Raw genomic sequence first — 26,685 nt, forward strand, 5'->3', positions numbered from 1 at the left:
CCCTATGTCCCCTTAACAGAAGTCACAGAACAAACCCCTCCCCCACCCATCCCCTATGTCCCCTAAATAGAAGTCACAGAACAAACCCCTCCCCCATCCCCAACGAAGAGAGAATAATATCACAATTTGTCAATGATTGTTATCTAAATGTTGGCAGATTGACAAGGCCATTACGATTGTGAGGAGTGCGATAGCCAACCAGATAGACTGGACAGAGATCAACAACCTGGTAAAGGAGGCCCAGACACAAGGGGATCCGGTCGCTAAGGCCATCAAAGGCCTCAAACTCGATTCCAACCACATTACAATGTTGCTCAGGTACGATTCAACGGACACCAACATGTTAATAATGTCAGAAAATAAAAGGCTTTCACGATTCCTTAGTTCACATATACTCAACTTTCCTCTGCAGTAGATTTTCTGTGTTGGTTAGATATGAGTAATAATGATAGCTTACAATTTGTTACATACTTAGTGTTTTCAGCTATATAATATTTTACTCTCAAACTAAGCCTTAACATTTTGTTTTAAGTATAAAGATAGAAACATAATTTTAACATACCAGCTGTAACAGACATAGACAATGTGATGGGACACAGAAGTCTAGCTGATATTGATTCATCTCCGTAATCCTTGTAATACCCTACTTATAGAGACCCATATGCAGACAGCGATGAGGAAGACGATGAGTGTCTCTCACCACAGAAGGTTGATGTTGACCTTTCTGTCAGTGCTTATGCCAACTCTCGCAGGTAAGTTCACACCAGAGTGTTGGTATTTAAATTGTGTACACACTAGAGTATTGGTATTTAAATTGTGTACACACTAGAGTATTGGTATTTAAATTGTGTACACACTAAAGTGTTGGTATTTAAATTGTGTACACTACAGAGTGTTGGTAGTTAAATTGTGTACACACTAAAGTATTGGTATTTAAATTGTGTACACACTAAAGTGTTGGTATTTAAATTGTGTACACCACAGAGTGTTGGTATTTAAATTGTGTACACACTAGAGTATTGGTATTTAAATTGTGTACACACTAGAGTGTTGGTATTTAAATTGTGTACACACTAAAGTGTTGGTATTTAAATTGTGTACACTACAGAGTGTTGGTATTTAAATTGTGTACACACTAAAGTATTGGTATTTAAATTGTGTACACACTAGAGTGTTGGTACTTAAATTGTGTACACACTAGAGTGTTGGTACTTAAATTGTGTACACCACAGAGTGTTGGTATTTAAATTGTGTACACCACAGAGTGTAGTATCGTATACAAATCCATGACGTGTTCCCACATTATAGAGTTGGAATCAGTTGGAATCACTTACACAACAAGAGTGTTGGTATTGAACAGGTCTCCATGAACATTTGTGAATTTTATGGTCATTCCTGATCAAATGTTTCATTATGATATGATTTTGATGTTAAGGAAGTGTTGTTCATGGTCTTTCCACGGAAACTTTGATGGTTGTATTTAGCATTGCTCTAAATGTATTAAATCATTAAAATACATACAATGAGGCGATATGACGAGCTTTGGTGTCAGTATGGAGAATAAGTGATTCTTTATATATTTAGAAATATTTTAAATGTGATCAATAAAAAGATGGTGATACGTTTTTTATTATTAACTTCAAGGTTCTTTGACAAGAAGAAACAGGCTGCTAAGAAAGAACAGAAGACCATTGATGCTTCTGCCAAGGTGAGCTTCACATATAGAGATTAAACATCAGGCTGTTTACAGCCGCTGAAATTATGTATATTGATAACACTTTAAAACTTTTGAAAATTTCATGTATGGACAACACTTTCAGGAATATAAATGTGATTTAGTATAAATAATTGTGGTATTTTAAAATCACATAAATTGGTAATGCTTGTGATATTAAATGCTGCACAATGTCTCGCCCATTAATTGAGAGTATATGTTTGTTTTTGTGTGGTTTAAATGCATTGAATTATATCACAGATGTAGGATTATTGTGAATTGCTGCTGTGTATTTGTGTCAGTTTTTACAATATTTGTTAACCTTGTACAAAACTTCCTGTAAATTACACCCTAGCTTTGTTATACTTTCTATCAGGCTCTCAAATCTGCCGAGAAGAAGACCAAAGAGACGCTGAAGGAGGTAGCGACAGCAGCCTCCATCAACAAGACGAGGAAAACCTACTGGTATGGAAGCTCTCTCTACGGCATATTAAAATAAATGGAATTTGTCATACATTAAAATATGCCAGATAACGACATAGTGTCAAAAATCTTTAAATGAATTTATTATGGTATACAGAGCCTCCGTTTGTCTGTCATACCACACTTTGTTTCCTGCCGGAGAACTTTCTTCAATATCATTTAATTTTGATGAAACTTGGTAAGCATGTACAACGTTTTGTATCTTTGATTTGTAAACTGCATCAGATTGGTTAATAGTTTCTGCACAATTCTGATGAATCTTGGTCAATATTCATATAATACTGAGACAGAAATGTTGAATTGGAATACTGTGCGTGGCATTAGACAGGCGTATATTGTTTCACCCTATAAAAGGTGAAATATTAAATATATAAAAGTTCAGATATTTCACGAATTTATAGTTTGCATGCCTTATTTCAGTTGTTCTCATATGTCCACCAATGTTTTACTTGCCAATCCTGTTGAGGTCACTTACCTACTTACCGGGTAATTGAATAGGGTATATATCTACCTACCACATCAAACTTTACACAAACGTTATATCTGGGGAATGTGATACCTGCAGGTTATATCTAGAGAAAAATTAGATTCACAAGTTTAAGAAATATGTAAGTTTGATATTGTATATATATTATTGCTAGTTACTATAAACAGACTTTCAGATTCATTTATGATTTGACATGGGAAACATGTCTTAATTGAGTGTTAAACTGAAATGAATTAATTGTACTGAATGTACTGAGAGTTTTTACATTGTAAATAACGCTGCCATTCCTATTCAGGTTTGAGAAGTTCCTGTGGTTCATCACCTCTGAAAACTTCCTGGTGATAGGTGGTCGAGATCAACAACAGAACGAGATGATCGTGAAGCGCTACCTCAAACCAGGTAAACAGATAAGGCTTTATAGGTTACAAATGATGCTACGAGAATAATGTTGATATCGAAAGTTAATCAGACTCAATGTTCAACTTTGGTTAATGATCAGGAAATTATATGTAAATAGAAAAGATTCTGTACATGTAAGATTCTGCAATTAACAACGTTATTTCTGTATCTAGTCTATAATTGAAAATGTGCACCATGGTTGAGAGAGCCTATGCTATACTAAGTCAGTATTTACTGTGAAAAGAAAGGGATTGAATGAAGGCCAATGGTGAATGTTGTATGTTCCAGGGGACCTGTACGTCCATGCTGACCTCCACGGAGCCAGTAGCTGTGTCATCAAAAACTCAACTGGTCAGTATAAACATTGCTGTTGTTTAATTATACCTTCTGCTCAGTAGTATGGGTATATGGTATTCACTTTATAAGTGCCACTGTTTATTCAGATTCGTATCATTTCTGTTGAGGATTGTGCATTTTTACATCAATTTTTTTTTTGCATGAATAGCGTTCTTGTTCAGTTTTCAACAGTGTTAACTAGTGAGATGGCTCATTTCATTCACTGTCTCATAGGTTCCACAAGTTTTTAGACACATATTTAGAAAAAAATCCAATGAAACAGAGCAATGCACACATTCTTTGTGCATATATGTCTGTGCGACAAATGATTAGCATTCAAACAGCTTTGATCTTTGAAATTTGATATGGACTACAAATATAATTCTTTCACTTAAATAAATGAAAATCTGTTACAATTGTTTTACAGGTAATCCTGTACCTCCGAAGTCTCTCAATGAAGCAGGAAGTATGGCCATTTGTAACAGTGCAGCTTGGGATGCGAAAGTTGTGACCAGTGCATGGTGGGTTTATCATGATCAGGTGTCCAAGACTGCGCCTTCTGGGGAGTACCTGACGACAGGAAGTTTTATGGTCAGAGGTAGGTTGATGTGTTATATTTAGATTTTTGTTGTAGTATAGAATGCTAGACTTAAAACATTATAAACATTTATGTAGATTAAGTTGTACGAATGTTAGTAAGTACAAAAATAATTCAGATCCTGTCATAAACTCGAAAGATAGTTGCTGATTTATAAGTCAATTGTACAAATTTGTTTTGAATGAAAAGAGAAAAAATAATATCTTTACGGTTGTGTTATTTAATTTTTCTTCCCATTTCAGGAAAGAAAAACTATCTTCCACCATCATTTCTTGTGTATGGATTTGGGTTTGTTTTCAAGGTAAGAAAATAACAAAATCTGAAACATGTTTGGTCTAATCAATTGCACTTGGATACATAGGTTATTATTTGATAATAAGCTCCTAACAGGGTATTGGTTGAAGGGATTATATGTTTGCACTCTGTCCTTCAGTTGTTCTGTCATTATGTTACATTGGTCAGGGGGTATCTCATATCTAACCAGGTCTTGTGACCAATTATACAGAGTTATGACCCTTTGTTGCTCATTTCAGCTTGAAGATGATTCCATCATTCGTCATAAAGGGGAGCGCAAAATCCGAACAACTGAGGAAGATGAGATGTCCATCATAACAGAGAGTGATATGGCCACAGATACTGCCAGCATGGCGGATGTCAGTGATGATGACAGCAGTGACCAGGACGACACCTCACAGACAGGTGAAGAGGGGCAGCAACAGGGGCTTGACACACTCGAGGAACAGGAGGAGGAAACTCAGGAACAAGGCATGCAAATAGTGGAGGTTAAAGTTGAAGGGGTCAAAGAGAAGGTGAAAGAGGAGGTAGAAGAAGAGAAAGAAGAGGAGTCCTCAATGTTCCCAGACACAGAAATAAGTTTGCAACACATCAAGGGAGATAAGTGAGTTCAATAAGACCCAGATATTTTTATTTCCTGTATATAATAGATATCTGGATGTCATTAATACATTGTTTTATAAGATGGTTTCCAGGCCATGAAAATTTAATAAAAATGTCAGTTGTCCAGAAAAGATAATTTTGATGTCGCTGCATTTCAGGTATGAACTACAGAGAGGAAGAAGTAACACCAGTGACAGTGTTGAGACTGTGGAGATATGTGTGGAGAAGGAGAAGAAGGTATATAATACACACCATCCTCTGGTGTAGCATGTTCAGTGTGTTTGTTCTCAAGTTTATAGAAGAGGACCATCTCTAGTATTACATTACATAGTGATAGACTAAATGTTAGTAGATTACATTGTGTCATCAGTACTTCGTGTTAAAACATACTTGGACAGGTTGTGTAGTGTAGGCAGTACTTGTAGTTCCTTTACATAGAATATTGACTAATGATACACTGTTTTTTTTGCAGCCTGTGGTACCAACAGTTGTACGACTGTCAGCTAAGCAAAGAAGGTCAGTTTTCTTCCTAATTGTAAATTTTGTCAAACGCAGTATCTCGCCAATGACTAGATTGATGTTAAGTTATTCTTGATTTTATTTCTTGATTTTATTTTCTAAAATAAGTGTTTGGTTTAGTATTGTTTAACGTCCTATCAACAGCTATGGTCATTTAAGGACGGCCTCCCCTGTGTGCAAGATGCATGCGTGTAGTGTATGTGTGTGTGTTTTGGGAGGCTGCAATATGCTTGTGTTTGTCTCCTTGTGATAGCGCAGAGCTGATGCCAACTTTATAGCGCTACCTCACTGAAACATTCTGCTGAAAACACCCAGCAGGACACCCCACCCGGTCACATTATACTGCCAACAGGCGAACCAGACGTCCCACTCCTAAATTGCTGAGCGTTAAGCAGGAGTAGAAACTACCATTTTTACAGACTCTGGTATGTCTCAGCCAGGGGACAGAACCCAAAGCCTTCCTCACAGGGGCGAACACTCAACTAAAGGCCAAAAGTGAGGCATTGTCAAGGGAGACATTAGGAAGAAGAAAGTTCTTTAAAAAGAAGAGAAAAGATAAGATCCCAAATTTACTCGCCTCTTATGATCATGCAAGTGGGGCAGCAGGTACAATTCTTACGCCCTACCTGCAGGAAGCTAAAATAAGTGAAACCTCCCTCTTTGATTTGATATTGGATTTATACAGTATTTGATAATTCAATGTTTCTTGCTTAAACAAGTTCTAAAGCAGTATTTTAACCTCCAGGGACCTGAAAAAAGCCAAGAAAGCTGCACAACAGCCCCAGGAAGATGAGGAGGACAGTGTATCGTGGCTCAGTCAAGGTCAACAAGGTCAAAAGGGAGGTCAAGGACATCAACAGCAGCTGGATCAGCAAAAACAGCAGCTGGATCAGCAGAAACAGCAGCAGAAAGCCATTGAAGAAAGACTGTCTGTCAATAAGGAAGAACATAACGTAATGTTTAAAACAGTTACTTATCACTATAATTATTATATAAAAGCTGCACAATACACTATTACATTGTCTACTTTGATATTACACATCTGTGGGTTTTCATGCTTAGACACATTTTTTTCTTCTGATTTTCGATTTTGATATATCAGTGCTTTACTTTATATGTGATATACTAGTGCTATACTTTGTATGTGATATACCATTTCTTTCCTTCTGTTCAAATATAGGATTCAGATGATTCAAAACTACACCAACCCGAAAACAAACAGATTCAGGAGCAGCAAACACAAGCAAAACGAGGCCAGAAGGTCAGTGTGATCTATTAAAACAATCGTAAATTTAAACTAGTTGCTTGTTGGAACATATTACATCAATAGATTGCATTGTTACTTATGATATATGGAATATTGTTATGGAGCATTGTATGAGGTAACCATTATACTGCCAATCTCTTACACTGACACATGCTTAACAGGGTCATTGGTCACAGAAGAGGACGTTGTTATTTTTCGGGTCAATCAAAAATCCAATATGGCCGCCATGGCCGCCATTTTGAAAAACTAGTTCAAACTTAAAGTCAAGTTCTGCTAGACCGATTGAACTGAAACTTTGAAGGAATGATCAACTCATAGTCCTGATAAAGTATTTTTATTTTTCGGGTTGATCAGAAATCAAATATGGCCGCCACGGCCGCCATTTTGAAAAACTATTTCAACCTTAAAGTCAAATTCTGCTAGGCCGATTGATCTTAAGCTTTGTAGGAATGATCAACTCATGGTCCTGACAAAGTGTTGTTATTTTGCGGGTTGATCAGAAATACAATTTGGCTGCCATGGCCGCTATTTTGAAAATACCTATTTCAAACTTAAAAACAAGTTCTAATAGGACGATCTAACTGAAAATCGGTCTAGGAAAGATCAACTCATGGTCCTGACAAACTTAAGTTAACGTTGTACTTAATAATTTTTTACTCAAATTGGTACATATTTCAACAACAAAAATAAATACTGAAGGACTCAGGTGACCGTTAAGGCCCATGGGCCTCTTGTTATGCAATGTGAATGTATCTAAAGATAGTTGGCTTCATTTGTGTTTTGTTGTTTTAGGGTAAGTTGAAGAAGATGAAAGAAAGGTATGCAGATCAAGATGAAGAGGAGAGGCAGCAAAAGATGGATATTTTAGCGGTAAGAGATTAATATTATGATCCCGGTCTTGGGCATTAAAAATAAAACATAAGATCCAACAAAAAATGGAATCTTACACCAGAAAGTAGAATAAGTACAGTACTTTAAACTAAATATCACGTCGCAAAATGTCAATATTTGGTTAATATCATGTTTTATAATTTTCCATCTGTAAATGTAATTTCAGGAGACATCAATGAAAGTTATAAATTTTAATTATGACAATAGTTAAACGTGATTATTGATGTCAATAGTCTGCTGGTTCTAAAAAAGAAGATAAAAAAAAGAAAGGGAAGAAGGGAAAAGGAGGCGAGTCTGATCAATCACGACCTCAGAGTGCCAAACAGCAGTTACAGCAACAGAAGAAAAAAGGCCTCCCTCGTGGAGTAGATGTCATTCTACAGCCCACCGCAAATCTCATCGTAGAAGGTAAACTATCAAAGCTACTACAACGAGTAAGCTACACTTAGTAACGATGTTTACATCTTAAAATACATTATCCAGTCAGAAATTTTCTAGGATATCCGAAGAATATTTCAATAGTAAATTAATGATAAAATTATTATTTTACAATCAAAAAGTCAGATTATAATTAATATTGTCATTAATCAAAATATTATTTACTGTTTTGATTTCCAGATGCTACTGGAATAACAGAAGACAAAAAAGCTGATCAAGAGATTGAGGGAGTTCCAGGAAACAGTCGGGTAACTGAAATGGTTTCAAAAAAACAATGACCAATTCAACAGTTTGCCCAATATTACAGTCCAAATGAAGTGTAGGAAGGTGTATAGTAGTGACTTTGGTGTGTTTGTCTGAATGTTCCTATAGGATCTCGTCCAGGCCTGCACAAGTATAACGATAACATGTTGTACACAAAACAATGGTTTATATCACAAAAAGTCAATATGGGGTCAAAGGTCACAATACGACAATGTTTGTACAGGGCATAACTTTAGAACTGCTGAACATTAAGTGAGGAAAAGTTATAGATATGTGTTTTTAACACTAAAGGACAAGTTGGTGTGTCATGTTTCATACACAGATCAATACATTTCAATGTCAAGGTCACTACATAGATAATGATATATGTACATAGATAATGATATATATACATAGATAATGATATATGTACATATGACTCATCTTAAGAACTACTAAACAATAACATTAAACTCCATTGATCTATGATGTGTTCATACCCACAAGGTCAAGGTCACAGCAAGATGTCAAGTCACTGCAATGCTTGCCTGGAACTTAGGATTCAAAAAGTTTAGAATAGCTGAACATTATTTCCCGAAACTTAATAAACAAGTGTAATATGTTGTGTATCACACACAGGGTTGAACCAACAGGGTCAAATAAAGAGATCAGATGTCAAAGTAAAATAACTGCAATCCTTTTCTTAAGTTTTTGATAAAAAATGTCATGTAGTTATGTTAAACTTGTTCATTTACAGGAGGATAAGATTGATGACAAGGGAGAGGATGAGACAACACACGTAGCAGATGTAAGTTAACACAGGAATGGGGATTGACCTACCGCAATTAAATGTGTTAATTTCTGGCAATCTTAACTTCCTCCTTCAAACTCGTTGCTGCATTCATTCCTTCTATTAAAGCAATGCAATAAGTTTTCGATGGCAAACGTTTACAAGTAGTGTTATTACTAGTGTTTTCATTCCCTTTAACTGCTAAGTCCAAGGAAAGAGGTTGCAGGGGACCCAAAAGTTAACAAAGATATGTCCGATATCTATATTGTATGTGATATCAAGATAATTGACTGATTTACCTACCATCACTTACAAACTTCAGTAAGTGGAACATCATATTTATGTATGACTTACGTTTACAGGATCTTCAGATGTTGGACTCCCTTACTGGAATACCAGTCACAGAGGATGAGCTTCTTTACGCTATTCCTGTGTGTGCACCTTACAATTGTTTGGTCAACTACAAGTAAGTCTCATCTTTAGTACTAAACAGGTTTAATGTGCTCCTGATCAGGTGTGAATAGGGAACAGTCGTACAGTGAATGATGCTAGCAGCTAGTGTTACTGATGTCATTCTTCTGTTTGGTAAATATAAATAAAGAACAGGTTTCTCTATTCTGATAAACTTTATGTTTGTACTTAAAAAAAATGAAATAAGATTTGATTAACCAGATTACCTCAAAAATTAGAATGGAAAGGTTTTGACCTGTTTTTACACATCAATGTCTTTAGCCATATAACTAAGTTTCATATTGTTTGCAGATACAAAGTAAAACTTACACCAGGTTCAACGAAGAGAGGAAAAGGTAAGTTATTAACAGTTTCCATCAAAACTTGTCAGAAATGAGTACATATGGGGTATCACCACGTTTATTGGTGTGGGGTCAGGGTAGCAGGGCTTCTCTTATAATTGGTAAATTGGTAAAGTGAAGGGGGTCACAAAAAAGTGCCTCCCACCTAACATTTGTTTCTGGAATAGCTCTCACCTGGAAAGCAAGGAAACTATGAAAGTTCTTTCCGTGATTGTTACAATTAATGTGTACTTTCAAATTCATGATATATTACTGAAAATTGAGTTTCAATTGAAGTGATGTATTAGATTAAACAATTGATGTATTGTACCTAGTAAACATGTACATCGTTATTGAAGTGACGTATTTGATTACATTATCATGTATTGTATCTAGTAAACATGCATGTTATTATTGAAGTGACGTATTTGATTACATAATCATGTATTGTATCTAGTAAACATGTACATCGTTATTGAGGTGACGTATTTGATTACATTATCATGTATTGTACCTAGTAAACATGTACATCATTATTGAAGTGACGTATTTGATTACATTATCATGTATTGTACCTAGTAAACATGTACATCATTATTGAAGTGACGTATTTGATTACATAATCATGTATTGTACCTAGTAAACATGTACATCATTATTGAAGTGACGTATTTGATTACATTATCATGTATTGTATCTAGTAAACATGTACATCGTTATTGAGGTGACGTATTTGATTACATTATCATGTATTGTACCTAGTAAACATGTACATCATTATTGAAGTGACGTATTTGATTACATAATCATGTATTGTACCTAGTAAACATGTACATCATTATTGAAGTGACGTATTTGATTACATTATCATGTATTGTACCTAGTAAACATGTACATCATTATTGAAGTGACGTATTTGATTACATAATCATGTATTGTATCTAGTAAACATGTACATCGTTATTGAAGTGACGTATTTGATTACATTATCATGTATTGTATCTAGTAAACATGTATGTCATTATTGAAGTGACGTATTTGATTACATTATCATGTATTGTATCTAGTAAACATGTATGTCATTATTGAAGTGACGTATTTGATTACATTATCATGTATTGTACCTAGTAAACATGTACATCATTATTTCTTTTCAGCTTCAAAGACGGCATTGAATATGTTTCTACATGACAAGGCAGCAACGAGTCGGGAAAAGGATCTAATGAGAATATTAAAAGTGAGTAATGAAAAGCCTAGTACTGGTAAAAAATCATCTGTTAGGATTAAAAAGAGGGGTCAATGTAGACAAATGTTTTTAGTTTGTTACTTACCAAGGTAGTTAAAACAAAAACTGGTTTGTTTGCAACCCTATGTTACCAAAGTGTTTAAGTGTTTTAAGTTGTTAAAAAGTGATATGATGAAAAGTTATTTGCATTTACTAGTGAATGTGTAATTTTGGTGAAAGAGATTATTTTTTAAAACATACAAGTGAATTTGATTAATTAATAGGAAGCAAATTCGTGTTAAGCCAGAGTTTGTGCATGGTGTTATTTTCCCGTGTGGTTTGAGATGCTTCACCCTCTATACATGTTTGACATTGTGACTTGTGCTTTACAGGATATTGATCAAAGTCGTAACATTCCAGGAAAAGTTAAGGTGTCTGCACCCAATCTTCACAGGAACAAGAAGAAGAAGTGACCAGAAAACAGACAAAAGGTTTATTTGTAAATTAAGTTAGTGAATTGGATACGCATCTGGACTGATGATGTCAGGAATGATCTGTGTGTGATCCCTCGTCTCCGTAAAACCACGGGTTGTGTTATACATAATTATCTAGAAGATGTCTTAAAGTTTTGTTTTAAATGCACTTAACATTTTCTTCTAGAAGTTTTTTTAATGTTAATTTAGTAAATATTTATTGTGGTTAAATTACATTTGACAATAAATGTAAGTTATAATATGATGGATTGTGATATCACAAGAGTAACTTACAACATCTTTGAGACTTTAGGACTGTAGCAACTGAACACAATGATAGCTCACAAGGGATAGATAGTGACAACATGGACTGAGTTTGGCCACTAAGTTACTTCATCATCAGCTGAGTTTGATGTGATATGAGCTGGCTGTTACAACAAACACTGAGGGATTGTGTACTAGAGATGACTACAGAGTTGTGTATTGTGAACAGAGTTTGATGGATTATGAACTCTTTGATGGACTCTGGACAGACTGATGGACTCTGGACAGACTGATGGCTTGTTAGCTGGTGATGTAACAACAGGGTCTGATCGACTGTAAACTAGTTATATGATTATAACAGAGCATCAGGGATTTATTGAAAATGTCAATATAATTTTAAAATTTAAAGGCTACTTTTTTAACTGTACGTGCTAGTCAATAAAATTTATATTTCAACTGACGATGGTTACTATTTAAAACATCTGACATCATGAAATGATAAATGTTCAATTTTAATTACTGCTGCATATGTAGGATATGTATGCATCCGCATATTGAGGCCAGACCTTTTGGATGCTAAATTGATCATGTTTTGCCTTTCCCGTGGGAAATTGAACTGATTTGTGTCAATAAACACCGAAGATATTCAGATGTGATTGTAATGTCTGGAAGGATATACAAAGACTGTGATAAACGGGCTTGTTACATTGTAAGATATTAAAGAAACAGCTTTTGTCATTCATAAGTTGTTGTTTTTTATTATTATTTATGACATTGCTGCGGTGAATATGTTACAATATATATTATTCCCTATCCTATTCAGAAGGACTAAGATGAGCTATAGGTATACCTGGTACGTTACACAATGTATATTATCCCCTATCCTATTCAGAAGGACTAAGATGAGCTATAGGTATTACCTGGTACGATACACAATGTATATTATCCCCTGTCCTATTCAGAAGGACTAAGATGAGCTATAGGTATACCTGGTACGATACACAATGTATATTACCCCTGTCCTTTTCAGAAGGACTAAGATGAGCTATAGGTATACCTGGTACGATACACAATGTATATTATCCCTTATCCTATTCAGAAGGACTAAGATGAGCTTTAGGTATACCTGGTACGATACACAATGTATATTACCCCTGTCCTTTTCAGAAGGACTAAGATGAGCTATAGGTATTATCTTGTACGATACACAATGTATATTACCCCCTATCCTATTCAGAAGGACTAAAATGAGCTATAGGTATAACCTGGTACGATACACAATGTATATTATCCCTTATCCTATTCAGAAGGACTAAGATGAGCTTTAGGTATACCTGGTACGATACACAATGTATATTTCCCCTGTCCTTTTCAGAAGGACTAAGATGAGCTATAGGTATAACTGGTACGATACACAATGTATATTACCCCTGTCCTTTTCAGAAGGACTAAGATGATCTATAGGTATACCTGGTACGATACACAATGTATATTACCCCTATCCTATTCAGAAGGACTAAGATGAGCTATAGGTATACCTGGTACGATACTTCAGGTCGCTGGGGGGGCCAGATCCACGGTTTATACAAAATTGGTTCCACTTCACCCAAGGATGCTTCAGACCAAATATGGAACAAATCCTTCCAATCCTACAGAAGAAGGATTTTAAAGAATAATTTCCTATGTTTACCCTAATTGGCTCCACCCCTCAGGCGGGCCAGACCCACAGTTTATACAAAAGTGGTTCCCCTTCACCCAAGGATGCTTCAGACCAAATATGGAACTAATCCTTTCATTCTTACAGAAGAAGAAGGATTTTAAAGAATTTGCTATATTTTCACTATTTGGCCCCGCCCCGCCCCTCAACCCCCAGGGGGGCCAGACCCACCGTTTATACAAAATTATTTCCCCTTCACCCAAGAATGCTTCAGACGAAATATGGACCAAATCCTTTCATTCCTACAGAATAAGAAGGATTTTTAAGAATTTGCTATGTTTCCCCTATTGGGCCCCGTCCCTTCAGGCCCCTAGGGGGCCAGACCCACAGTTTATACAAAATTGGTTCCCCTTCATCCAAGGTTGCTTCAGACCAAATATGGAACAAATCCTTTCATTCCTTCAAAAGAAGAAGGATTTTAAAGAATTTGATATATTTCCCCTATTGGGCCCTGCCGCTCAGCCCCCAGGGGGGCCAGACCCACCATTTACACAAAAACAAATCCTCTTCCCCCATGGATGCTTCTGACCAAATATGGAACAAATCCTTTCATTCCTACAGAAGAAGAAGGATTTCAAAGAATTTGCTATATTTCCCCTATATGGGCCCGCTCCTGAGCCCCCAGGGGGGCCAGACCCACCATTTATACCAAATTTAGTCCCTTTGGCCCAAGGAAGCTCCAGACTAAATTAGGATAAAATCCCTTAATCCTTACGGTAGAAGAACGATTTTAAAGGTTTTACCTTTATTTCCCCTATTTGGCCCTGCCCCTCTGCTCCCAGGGGGCGACACCCACCGCTTGTACAAAATTGAGTCCCCTTGGCCTAAGGATGATCAGACCAAATTTAGTCAAAATCTGCTTGGCTGTTCGGACCAGGTGAGCTAAAAAGGATGAATTTTGAAATTTAAGACACCATGAAAGGATCTTTATCAAATCTACAAAAGATGATCTTTTACCTTCTTGGCTCTTCAATTTCCTTACAAATCCTCAACGGGAATCTTGTACATAAACGTCAGCCTCATAATGATATGTTATTGGCCACTATGGTAATTGTTATTGTATAGGAATTGCATAACAACTGTAATTTTTTTAATTCTTACATAGTGCATGTGGTGCTGTCAATGTTTTGTGTAATAATTACACATTACTCCAAGCAACCAGTAGTTTTTTTCGGTACAACAATCTACATAAAACTCTAACTATTTTTTTAAAGAAAAAGCAATACAGAGACTGATTTTCAACAAATTGTATTTAATATTTACTAGAAAAAATGTAAAGTGCACTTCAGGTTGTAAATTGTAATGAAATAAGTCAATAAACTAGTATAAAGTCAATGGCAAGTATTAAAGAGAAAGGGTGTGTCCAATGATGGTGGACAGGTTATAGTAATTTCAGGTCAGAAATGTTACACTTGTTTGACAAGAGAGTACATGGTACATTCTTGAGGCAAGACAAAGGGAAGTAACTGGAATTGGCTTGAAGTACTCGCAACAGCTCAGGACTGCCATGGAAGACAAACACAATACAATGCTATGTATGTATGTGTAAAAGATATCCAATAGACAAACAGGTATGGTTCCAGGTAAATGTTTGTGTATAGGATGTGATGTTCCATAGAAGTGAGGTACAGTATATAAATAAAATGTTAACAAATTTGATGGCAAGCTTAATGGTATCTAAAATCACAGATGAGATCTAAATTTTCATAGTCTTAAATAGCAAAACTGTTGATGACAACGAGGCCCATGGGCCTTAACGGGTCACAGGTTAGGTGACATAAAACAAATTAATTGAGCATGATTGAAATCTACTGACAAGTGAGATGTAAAAGTGTTAAAAGTTGCCAGGTTAATCCCTGGGAAATATAAAACAGATGTCGAGGAAACAAATCATATCTTTGAACAACAATGCAATGTTGCTATATATGTATTGTGTACAGCACTCGAATGTTGTGTTAAAAAATTAAATGAAAGCTGTCAAAGACATCTCTTCAACCACTCATTATACTTACATGTATCATTTCACATACAAACACACTTAAGGAAGTTTACTTTTCCAACTACTATCATGAGATTAACAACATAAGGTAATTTGAAGATGTGTTTTAGACAAATGCTATCATAAGATTAATAAAATGAAGATAACTAAAAGCCAGTCAACCCAAGTTAATATACAGTTAAAGTATGGGGTTGAGGGATATAGCAAGTTTCTGGTGTCCCGAGACAAGATCTTTTTCCCCCCGAGGCGAAGCCGAGGGAAATAGGCATGGTCAAGGGACACCAGCAACTTGCTATATCTCTCGACCCCATACTTTAACTGTTTTATTATACCGATACACACTGGAGAGATAGTTTTAACTAGAAAATATTTGTAAACCATAAGCTGTATAACTTCACATCCCAACTACCCTTTTGATGGCAATGGAGCCAAATGCTTCAGAGTTGTTAACATCCCAAGAGGAGAAGATAGTTATAATTCAAATATGTTTATTGTTGTTGCGATATAAACCACAAATATTCATGTGTATACAACAAAAGAGTACATGAAATGCAGCATTCAGTATCACAGAATGATGTTTGGATGTGCCCAACGTTAACAGATTCAATAGAAACAGTAACCATTAGAAAACACACAAAAAGTTGATACAAGTCTTCCCCACTATACCAATTATGTCAATACTTTCCGGACACACTCATCACATATACCTCACTAAAACTCTTCACTCACTTTCTAACAGTACACAATAATCACATATTATGAAATTTCTTGAAGTTGAGAGACCCAACTCAGACCAAATGCTTACATATATCAATAGTCCTGTAGATTAATTTCTTCATCTGTTTGACAATGAGCCGTCTGAATCAATAGAACAGTACATGTCCTTGTATTAACACTATGTGAAGGAGATTCTGTAGGCCTTGATTTCCATGGGAGGCACACTAAGTCTTCTATCCTTGACCTTCTGTATGACCTTCACCCCAGTTAGAATTGTCTCTTCCACTGACTCGATGAAAATTGATTTGGAATTTATTGTCAGATCAATTGAACCAGTTGACTGTAGAGGAAAAAAAATCCATGCAAATCGTTATCATATAAAATTCATTTCTATCAAATAACATTGAAATTGTTCATTTCACTGACACACAGCTTTGTTGTGAAGCACATCATTAGTCTCAGTAGGATGCCAAATATACAGCTACTTATCCAGACTTCCTTAATGAAGTAACATTTTCCTCTTTTTACTAATATTTTCAAAATTTAAACAGAAGAAAAGTTAATGGTTTTGTGTCAAGTAACATATATATCACACATATGACAGACTATATACTGATATTTTTCAGGAGTTTATGCTGCCATATTCGTGAATTATGTATGGTACTCCATTGGAAACTATAATAATAGATAATGAAATAATAATAATAATTTGAGGTTCTTATATACCGCTTTATCACAACCTAGTTCGTAGGGTGCCTCAAAGCGGGTCACAAATTATTATCCGTGGTTATAGGGCCTTTGCAACCAGCCAATATCTTTCTCAACTCCCTGGGGAGCATAACAGCCGGTGCTGCCATTTCGGCACTCACAGCTAGCATTCAACAATTCTAGCACTGCCCAACCACATACTCATTCACAGCTGAGTAGACTGGAACAAGTGGAGTAAAGTATCTAGCTCAAATATACAACAAAGTGCTGTGACGTGATTCGAACCCGCAACCCTTTGGTCACGAGCTTGGCGGCCTTAGTTGCACTAGACTACCGTGCCTCCTATCTACTATCTATACCCTCTACATATAATTTCATATGCCCTATCAAGTTTTTGAAGCGACCCTTTGATTTACAGACCTGAGATTGGCAGTGCCAGTCCAAACAAAGGAAGCCACAGTCTGCAAGTCTTCGGTGAATCAGCAGAAGGACCTGCGACCGGTTACCTCCGTCCATGTACAGAAAACTCAATGACACCAAGTGGGTGTGGAAGGGAAGCTGTGGAAACGGCAGGTCCAGCCCGTCCCTCACCAGCTGTGATTGGTCAGAATTTTGTTCGGTGATCAGTATGTCCAGCGGCTGTTCCAAACTATCGGACATTACCATAGCCATAGGAGAAGGGTAGCACATAAGGGAATCCTCCTGTAACAGGGTTTGTATAGAAATCAGTCATCATGTAGCTCAAACAAGGTATCACAACCAATACAGTTAGATCTTACACTTGTATGAATTTCCATGGCTATAAAGTCAATAAGCCAATATGCCTGGTTAAAGGTTGTTTTATATATATATCAAGAGTACAGCCACAGTAGTCATAGGGGGGTGGGGATAGGGTAAAAGGTTGTTTTATATATATATCAAGAGTACAGCCACAGTAGTCATAGGGGGTTGGGGATAGGGTAAAAGGTTGTTTTATATATATATCAAGAGTACAGCCACAGTAGTCATAGGGGGTTGGGGGTAGGGTTAAAGGTTGTTTTATATATATATCAAGAGTACAGCCACAGTAGTCATAGGGGGTTGGGGGTAGGGTTAAAGGTTGTTTTATATATATATCAAGAGTACAGCCACAGTAGTCATAGGGGGTTGGGGGTAGGGTTAAAGGTTGTTTTATATATATATCAAGAGTACAGCCACAGTAGTCATAGGGGGTTGGGGGTAGGGTTAAAGGTTGTTTTATATATATATCAAGAGTACAGCCACAGTAGTCATAGGGGGTTGGGGGTAGGGTTAAAGGCTGCGTGTATACCTTGATGGGTGATTGATGGCGTCTCTCAAACAGCAGTACAAACTGACTGTGTGTGGGTATGTTGTCAGTGACACCCTCATTGAGCCCCCTCCAGTCCCCCTGTAGGAGTCGCCGGTCCAGGACCACCTCTAGTTCACCTGCTCAATACATCATTATCGAATGGTTAACATCTCTATGTATAACAAAGTTTATAATGGACACGAAACTATCTTTATTAATTTCTTATTAATCAGTTAAATATCCTAATTAAGCTACATTGCTAAAAAGCACTATTGGAAATACTGTCATTGTCATGCGTCTCCATGTACCTAATTCAAAGATTTTGTTTGACAAGAATGAGTGAAATAATTAAACCTAATATCATATTATCCTGGTAATATCAATCAAGTGAAAACAGTTAAATCAATAAGACATTGCTTTAACAGAAAATTGTCCTGACTTCACTAGACAGACCTGGATTAAGACTAGCCACTCCATGAGCTGCTGAGGTCATGAGGGTCAATCTCTCCTCACTGGTCTCTATGACAGCCATTGATGTCACTGGGTAAAAGTTTCCTTGGATTGTCAGTTTTTTTCTTGTTCTCTTTTTGTACATCTAAATGTCAACCATAACATAGGCTGTTAAAGCAGAGTCTTCAGGAGCACAATTAACATATATGCTTCATGACAATAAGAGACCATTACTGGGAAAAGGAAAATTCCTTATTCTACTTTAGATTCAATAGTTGTTTGAAACGATATTTGTTTTCAAAACCAGTGTAACTTAGTGTAAATTCATGTGAAGCATTGCGAGTGATTTTAAGTACATACTCACTATGATTTAAACATAACGTAGGACGTATGATGTGGCTGAAACACAAATCTAAGTCCTGGTGAATATGTATGGAACAGCCAATTCACAACACTCAAGTGTTTGGTTGGGGGTTTATGTCCTCCTAACAGCTATGAGGTCTTGTGAAGAGAGTGCCCAGATATAATGGGGCCACTTGAAGGCCATATGGAACAGAAGTAACCTACTGTACATATCATTCTTAAAGATAGTGTAATTATAATTTTCCCAGATAATATTTTTTAAAGCATATTTATTTGACTCTTTATTACATTCTGAGTGTTCAAGCCCTGTGCTAAGATAATGCGAAAATTTAGTTCCTTCACATGTTTAGATTACGAAATTATAATCCATGTAAATTTCATCTCTAATTTTTGGTAAAAATCGCAAAAAAATATGCCAGTTTAATATCCCATTAAAGTAATACAATTTCATGGGTATTGCGACCTGATTCTGATTATCCAACTAATCTCCCTCTTAATACAGTTTTGTACGTTGCTGGCTGTCCAGAAGACCATACCTACCTGAAACCCATTGAGATCCACACACAGTCTGTTGTCAGGGTCTACTACTGCTGTGTCCAATCGTAGTACCAGCTCAGTGTTGTTCCATTGACCACTACTCATGTCCACCACATTGTCCACATACACACCAGCTGACCGCATGAAAATTGGAATGTCAAGGTTATGAAGAGAAATCGTTGGCAAGAAGAGGCTCAGAGGGCCTGTATTGCTCACCTGAGTATTTTAACATTTTATCATGTTATCACCAACAGTAGTATTACAAATATTTCCCCATTTTAAGCTCGGCTTCTTAGTGCTATGGTGGACAACACTTTTGTTTTCAATATTTGATCTCCTGATCCCAAGGATGTTTTATAGCACACCCACAATTTATATAACATTGAGCACCCTTGGCCCAGCAGTGTTCCAGACCTCAGCCATTTTGGGCTAGTAGCTTTTATAAAGAAATGTTGGTGGACATATGGTAAACAGACAACTGATGACAGATGATATGCATGGCATAAGCTCACAAGGCCCTTTTGGCAAAATGAGCTAAAAATAGTAAGGTCAATAATAGTCAAAACACAGGGTCACAATCAGAGACTGGTAATGACTGTCCCAATTTTGTCTTTCCTTCAGGTTTTAATATCTTTTCTTTAAATTGATCAACAAATTTTAAAGCAAACATTACTTCACTACTTCAGTCTAACATGATTTTTATGAAACTTTTCTACAATCTTTTGCTGGTTAGAGACTGACCAGATTTGTTGTGAAGCGTTGTGGTGTGAACAATGTCAGATTGGACAGCTATGACCTTGGACATGACAGGACCTTCCACTACGTAAACTTTTACACCGTCGTCAAGGAGTGGCTGAGGAATCGGGCAAGAAAAATAAAACAATCACAAGATTTAGAAATTACATTATCATAAGACATGAAGATAACATTAATCCAAGAGTACAATATGACAGGAAATCATTAGACCTCGTGACATACCAGTTCCGTACTGCACACAATGTCAATGAACTGAATTAAAATTTTGTGATTACATCAAATTTAATTTCTTTATTAATTGTAGGAGAAAATTCAGTATTACATAGAGTTTTTTTTCTTGTGCAGAGACAAAGGGCTGCTTCTTTCCCACTCTCCCCTCTGGCAGAAACTGTGTTTATCCCTCATTCATATTGAGCTCAAGATCAGAACATCATTTATCTGTTTGGTATGTGACCTGGAAGAGGAGGAAACCCATGGCTGGCCTCCTATTCCACCACTAAACATGTGGCCTTCCATAGTAGGAACGTTATCAGATCTAGAGGCAGCTCTTCTGCAAACACTCTATTAACATGACTACTAAAATGTTACATAGCTTTCTATGTTGCTAAGAGACTGTAAAGCCTATGGATGTCCAACAAGATAAGCATTGCTCACCTTTGCCGCCCCGTCGGGTTGAAAGGTGTAGGCTCCACTTTTATCTTTGAAGATGTTGTACTTAGATCCTGTTCCATAGGTCATGAATTTGACCTCTGACTTTAGCGTTTGCCCATCAGATTTTCTTGTGGTATACTGAAAAATCAATGACATGAATTTACGTGGTAAACTAACACAAACTAAGAACATGTTTGAAAAGAAAAGAAAACAGTATGATATGTATAAATGTATACATAGAATTTAAAGGACCATGCAAGATATGCTTGTGCAATATTTCTTACATTCATGAGGTGGTGACACAGTGGTGTCAGTTGCCAATAGTATTGCACTTGTCAACATTTTAAAAATACAAAAGTCACCAATTCTAAATCTGGTAGTATGTGTAACTAAAGCTTCAAGCTCAGCAATTCTTTATATTGCTAAAGGGTGGAGATCTCAAACATTTCATGTGGCTTGTGGTTGTCTCCTGTATATATGGTTATGTGGTGGGGATCTGTTTCAAGGTCATTACCCACTAGAAACTTAAGTCTCCAGGAGTGGAGTTCATGACCAGCACATGTCTGGTTGTAGAGTGAGAACCAATGTTTTCATGTGATGTACCACAGACTGGGTTCCTCGGGTTGGGGCCACACCCACGGGTCAATTTGGGTTTGTCACATTTTCCCAAACTTTTGTAGATCTGGTTATATTATGGGGTTGTGATTGAAACTTTTCCAAAGATATGACTATAAGTCACCTGGGGTAGGGCATGACCACAAGGCCAATTTAAACTTGGTATCAGAGGTTCATTCATCTCTTTATAGGGTAGGAATCTCAATGTTATGACCCAGGGACAAAGTATCCAAGGACTGAGCGACCCAAGAGGCTTATCCTGGTAGCATATTTATATATTTGTCTTTTCGTGGAATTGCATATACAATATTAATGTATAGGGTTTGGATCTTAGCTGTTATAGGCTCTTTCTTTGCCTTCCTACTCAATCCCTGAGGATCAAGACCTTCCATTTGTACATTTTAAAATCCTCGCAACATGAGGATGTTCCCTACCAAATATGGTTGATGTCCATCACATAGTTCCAGAGGAGAAAACACTTAATGCATTATGACCAAATTACTCCATTTGGCTCTGCCCTTCAGTCTTCCCCTTGCCTTTCCAGGAGGACAGTCCCTCTAGTTATACAATTCTGTATCTCTAACACCTATGCAAGATTCCTGCATATTGGATGTAATCCGTTCATCAGTGAATAAGTTGTTGAAAGAAATTTTGATAGACAGACACAAGAAAGGATCAAGTGTGCTTACAATTGATATACATATTGTAAACATTTGTTGAAAAGCAACATTTGTAACAGTTGTTATCATAAATGAAGCTTTCAAAATTGATATAAAAACATACATACCTGCAGTTTTCCTGTACATGTAGCAAATGAAGCTAACAGGTATGAATTCTCTATGGTAAATAACGCATCCTTTATTGCTGATAAGGTAAAGCCTGGATCATCCATGTTTCTGTATAAACAATTAAATGACAATAGCTATACTGTGACAGGTTCAATGACAACTAAACCATCATGAGGGAAAGCAATATATATGTCTGGTTCACCATAAACAGACTGACAGTAATCATCAAGCTGGGAAAAGAAAGATATGTTTACATATATCTGGTGCTAATTTTCTTTATAAAAATAAATAAGAATGGCCAAAACCTGCTGATACACACACTCAAGAGTTTGTGTGACTGAGAGCAGTGTACATATATGTAGCCTTAATATATGTGATCTGATATAGACAGAGTTTAACATACCTTTAACCTTGAGATATGTGACCTTGACCTTGACATTGAGAGCAGTGTAAATACCTGTAACCTTGATATATGTGACCTTGATATAGACAGAGTTTAACATACTTTTAACCCTGATATATGTGACCTTGACTTTGCCATTGAGAGCATTGTAAATACCTGTAACCTTGATATATGTGACCTTGATATAGACAGGGGTTAACATACCTATAACCTTGATATATGTGACCTTGACCTTGTAATTGAGAGCATTGTAAATACCTGTAACCTTGATATATGTGACCTTGATATAGACAGGAGTTAACATACCTATAACCTTGAGATATGCGACCTTGACATTGGCAGTAGGGTTAAACTCAAATAAGGCACACTAAGAGCAGTGTAAATAGGTATTTGTATGTGTACATACCTGAAATCTGGCAATTGTGACACTGGGACTGACAGTGAAGCCATTGTTGGGAAGTGATCAGTAGCACTGGTCAAGGCATAAGTTCTTACAGACAGGGGAGGTAAGTCTACCTCAAATACTAACTGCAACAAAAGGATCATAGCTAAATACAACCTGTTTAATATCATAATTTCAACGCAATAAAATTACATCAAAAAGTAAAATTTATTGTTATAAAAATAATGTGTTACTTCATCAAATAATATAAATTGTAAGTCTAAATTAAGGACCTTGATCAATAAGATTTATTCCAAAGGCCTAATGTGCGAATGTGGTCTGATAACTGTTATGGAACTGAAGCAAAGTTATAACTTTTTAAATAACAAATTATTTCCAGATTTCTGAAAAATCAATATTCAACAAACAGCTAGGGAAGCCTGATGATTTAATTATGTCAATGTTTTCCTGTACTGTATAACTCAAGTTACAATATTGCTGGATTCTAATTTTCATATCTGAAATGTTTCCAATGCTCTACCTCATAAACGTCCATTTGCAGCACCCCGTTGTTACTCCACACAGGGTTAATCTGACAGGACATGTAGTGACCTGTGGTCCGGTCCTTCACCTTGACCTTTGACTCTGTGACGTGTAATACCACTATGCCTTGTCTCCTGTGTGGTAGACTGTTATACACTACAACATGGCCCGTGTCCCAAGCTCCATCCATTACAACAGTTCTCTTTGTCAGTAGCTTGCCATATGCAGTCCATTCATTATTCTGAATTTAAAGATAAAAATGGTTACATTACAAAATACTATGAAGTTAAAATGTTCAATATCTAAAAACATTCATTTGGGGTAAATACTGTAACTGTAAGTATGAATATTCAAATGTAATCTGAAGTTTTGAACCTTTATTAATTATTTTTGAAATTTAAAAGAGTTCATGTTGTTTTATGTTTTTGTTCTATGAGAGTTTTATTCAAAAGATATTTTTTATCTTGAATTACACAATCTTGTCATTATACGTTGGCTTACATCCATGAAATTCAGATACAATAGAAAATTGCTAATGATAAGATTTTTATAGTGCAATGCATCACAGCTGACTATAAACAGGTTTTGCTGTTTGCATGACAGTCTTAACTCCTTTACATTTCAGCATCTATGGCTATATTTTTTAACAAATGTACCTCCTGGTAAGGAAAGAACTTCTTTATCACTACAATTACTTACTATGGAGGATTTCTCTCTATAGGAGATGTTTATTTATATCTTTCAAACCGATTTACCGGTAGGTGGGCATTGCTTGACCATTGTTACATAGGCTCTAAAATAGACAATAACCTTCACCCTCATTACTGTTACAAAGGCTCCAATAACAGACATCAACCTTCACCCCTCATTACTGTTACATAGGCTCCAAAAACAGACATCAACCTTCACCCCTCATCACTGTTACATAGGCTCCAAAAACAGACATCAACCTTCACCCTCATTACTGTTACATAGGCTCCAAAAACAGACATCAACCTTCACCCCTCATTACTGTTACATAGGCTCCAAAAACAGACACCAACCTTCACCCCTCAACACTGTTACATAGGCTCCAAAAACAGACATCAACCTTCACCACTCAACACTGTTACATAGGCTCCAAAAACAGACACCAACCTTCACCCCTCAACACTGTTACATAGGCTCCAAAAACAGACATCAACCTTCACCCCTCATTACTGTTACAAAGGCTCCAAAACCAGACATCAACCTTCACCCTCATTACTGTTACATAGGCTCCAAAAACAGACATCAACCTTCCCCCTCATTACTGTTACATAGGCTCCAAAAACAGACATCAACCTTCACCCCTCATTACTGTTACATAGGCTCCAAAACAGTCATCAACCTTCACCCCTCATAACTGTTACATAGGCTCCAAAAACAGACATCAACCTTCACCCACATTACTGTTACAAAGGCTCCAAAAATACACATCAAACTTCACCCCTCATCACTGTTACATAGGCTCCAAAAACAGACATCAACCTTCCCCCTCATTACTGTTACATAGGCTCCAAAAACAGACATCAACCTTCCCCCTCATTACTGTTACATAGGCTCCAAAAACAGACATCAACCTGCACCCCTCAACACTGTTACATAGGCTCCAAAAACAGACATCAACCTTCCCCCCTCATTACTGTTACATAGGCTCCAAAAAACACATCAACCTTCACCCCTCATCACTGTTACATAGGCTCCAAAAACAGACATCAACCTTCACCCCTCATCACTGTTACATAGGCTCCAAAATTAGACATCAACCTTCACCCCTCATCACTGTAACATAGGCTCCAAAAAACACATCAACCTTCACCCCTCATCACTGTAACATAGGCTCCAAAAAACACATCAACCTCCACCCCTCATCACTGTTACATTGGCTTCAAAAAACACATCAACCTTCCCCCCTCATCACTGTTACATAGGCTCCAAAATTAGACATCAACCTTCACCCCTCATCACTGTTACATAGGCTCCAAAATAGACATCAACCTTAACCCCTCATCACTGTTACATAGGCTCCAAAAATAGACATCAACCTTCCCCCTTCATTACTGTTACATAGGCTCCAAAAACAGACATCAACCTTCCCCCCTCATTACTGTTACATAGGCTCCAAAAACAGACATCACCCTTCACCCCTCATTACTGTTACATAGGCTCCAAAGACAGACATCAACCTTCACCCTCATTACTGTTACAAAGGCTCCAACAACAGACATCAACCTTCACCCCTCATCACTGTTACATAGGCTTCAAAAATAGACATCAACCTTCACCCCTCATCACTGTTACATAGGCTCCAAAAATAGACATCAACCTTCACCCCTCATTACTGTTACATAGGCTCCAAAGACAGACATTAATCTTCACCCCTCATCACTGTTACATAGGCTCCAAAACAGACATCAACCTTCACCCCTCATCACTGTTACATAGGCTCCAAAAACAGACATCAACCTTCACCCCTCATCACTGTTACATGTTTTTTTAGTGTCAGCATGGTTCAATATTTTATTCAACTTAAGTAAGGCATAAACGGTGATCTGTCCTTGACAAACAGTCTACATAGTGAAATTTGTATAAGGTAATACCCTTGAGCATATGCACCGGCAATATTAGCTAGGTCATAGCCATGGTTTTCACATGCTTACCCACTACCAGTTGAACACAGGACTAGATTTCTAGTCAAGTGCTCTGGAGGGAAATTCCTTCTAGTGACTGGGTGATATGCTTGTAGTGGGGTATCTGAGACATACATACCAGTTGTACTTTTACTTGTTCGATGTTCACCTTGGCACTGAGCTCCTTGGCTAACAGTGAGCACAATATACTAGACAGGCCAACAAAGGCATTCTGCAGTCTGTAGGTAATAGCAAATCAGAACACAATGAGAATTATATCA

At 36.8% G+C, this 26,685-nt stretch overlaps 2 protein-coding genes across 5 annotated transcripts in view; one reads left to right on the forward strand and one right to left on the reverse strand.

The window, feature by feature from the left end:
- LOC110450323 (nuclear export mediator factor Nemf-like) overlaps positions 1-12,561 on the forward strand; it is a 23,145-nt gene extending 10,584 nt beyond the window's left edge. For both annotated transcript variants that reach the window (XM_021497793.1, XM_021497794.1), the window contains exons 13-33: positions 158-318; positions 654-752; positions 1,645-1,708; positions 2,091-2,179; positions 2,980-3,083; positions 3,372-3,434; positions 3,847-4,017; positions 4,260-4,318; positions 4,551-4,915; positions 5,073-5,151; positions 5,387-5,430; positions 6,179-6,386; positions 6,614-6,694; positions 7,493-7,570; positions 7,825-7,999; positions 8,210-8,277; positions 9,030-9,080; positions 9,425-9,528; positions 9,825-9,868; positions 11,011-11,090; positions 11,471-12,561. In XM_021497793.1, coding sequence (XP_021353468.1) covers positions 158-318; positions 654-752; positions 1,645-1,708; positions 2,091-2,179; positions 2,980-3,083; positions 3,372-3,434; positions 3,847-4,017; positions 4,260-4,318; positions 4,551-4,915; positions 5,073-5,151; positions 5,387-5,430; positions 6,179-6,386; positions 6,614-6,694; positions 7,493-7,570; positions 7,825-7,999; positions 8,210-8,277; positions 9,030-9,080; positions 9,425-9,528; positions 9,825-9,868; positions 11,011-11,090; positions 11,471-11,551 — 2,268 coding nt within the window. In that variant the 3' untranslated portion in view covers positions 11,552-12,561. The remainder of the gene's footprint in view (positions 1-157; positions 319-653; positions 753-1,644; positions 1,709-2,090; positions 2,180-2,979; positions 3,084-3,371; positions 3,435-3,846; positions 4,018-4,259; positions 4,319-4,550; positions 4,916-5,072; positions 5,152-5,386; positions 5,431-6,178; positions 6,387-6,613; positions 6,695-7,492; positions 7,571-7,824; positions 8,000-8,209; positions 8,278-9,029; positions 9,081-9,424; positions 9,529-9,824; positions 9,869-11,010; positions 11,091-11,470) is intronic.
- A 2,203-nt stretch (positions 12,562-14,764) lies between these two features.
- Positions 14,765-26,685, reverse strand: part of LOC110450325 (alpha-mannosidase 2x-like) — a 36,626-nt gene continuing 24,705 nt past the window's right edge. For 2 of the 3 annotated variants that reach the window (XM_021497796.1, XM_021497795.1), the window contains exons 11-21: positions 26,544-26,643; positions 23,752-23,994; positions 23,235-23,356; positions 22,425-22,533; positions 21,026-21,160; positions 20,357-20,468; positions 19,619-19,749; positions 18,719-18,860; positions 18,266-18,402; positions 17,377-17,658; positions 14,765-16,588 (exon numbers count right to left, since the gene is read on the reverse strand). In XM_021497796.1, the coding sequence (XP_021353471.1) occupies positions 16,427-16,588; positions 17,377-17,658; positions 18,266-18,402; positions 18,719-18,860; positions 19,619-19,749; positions 20,357-20,468; positions 21,026-21,160; positions 22,425-22,533; positions 23,235-23,356; positions 23,752-23,994; positions 26,544-26,643 (1,675 nt within the window). In that variant the 3' untranslated portion in view covers positions 14,765-16,426. Of the gene's footprint in view, positions 16,589-17,376; positions 17,659-18,265; positions 18,403-18,718; positions 18,861-19,618; positions 19,750-20,356; positions 20,469-21,025; positions 21,161-22,424; positions 22,534-23,234; positions 23,357-23,751; positions 23,995-26,543; positions 26,644-26,685 lie in introns of those variants that run through there. The other variant, XM_021497797.1, reaches the window with a different exon arrangement.

Source organism: Mizuhopecten yessoensis, unplaced genomic scaffold (assembly GCF_002113885.1).
Source record: "Mizuhopecten yessoensis strain PY_sf001 unplaced genomic scaffold, ASM211388v2 scaffold5181, whole genome shotgun sequence".
Classification (NCBI taxonomy): domain Eukaryota; kingdom Metazoa; phylum Mollusca; class Bivalvia; order Pectinida; family Pectinidae; genus Mizuhopecten; species Mizuhopecten yessoensis.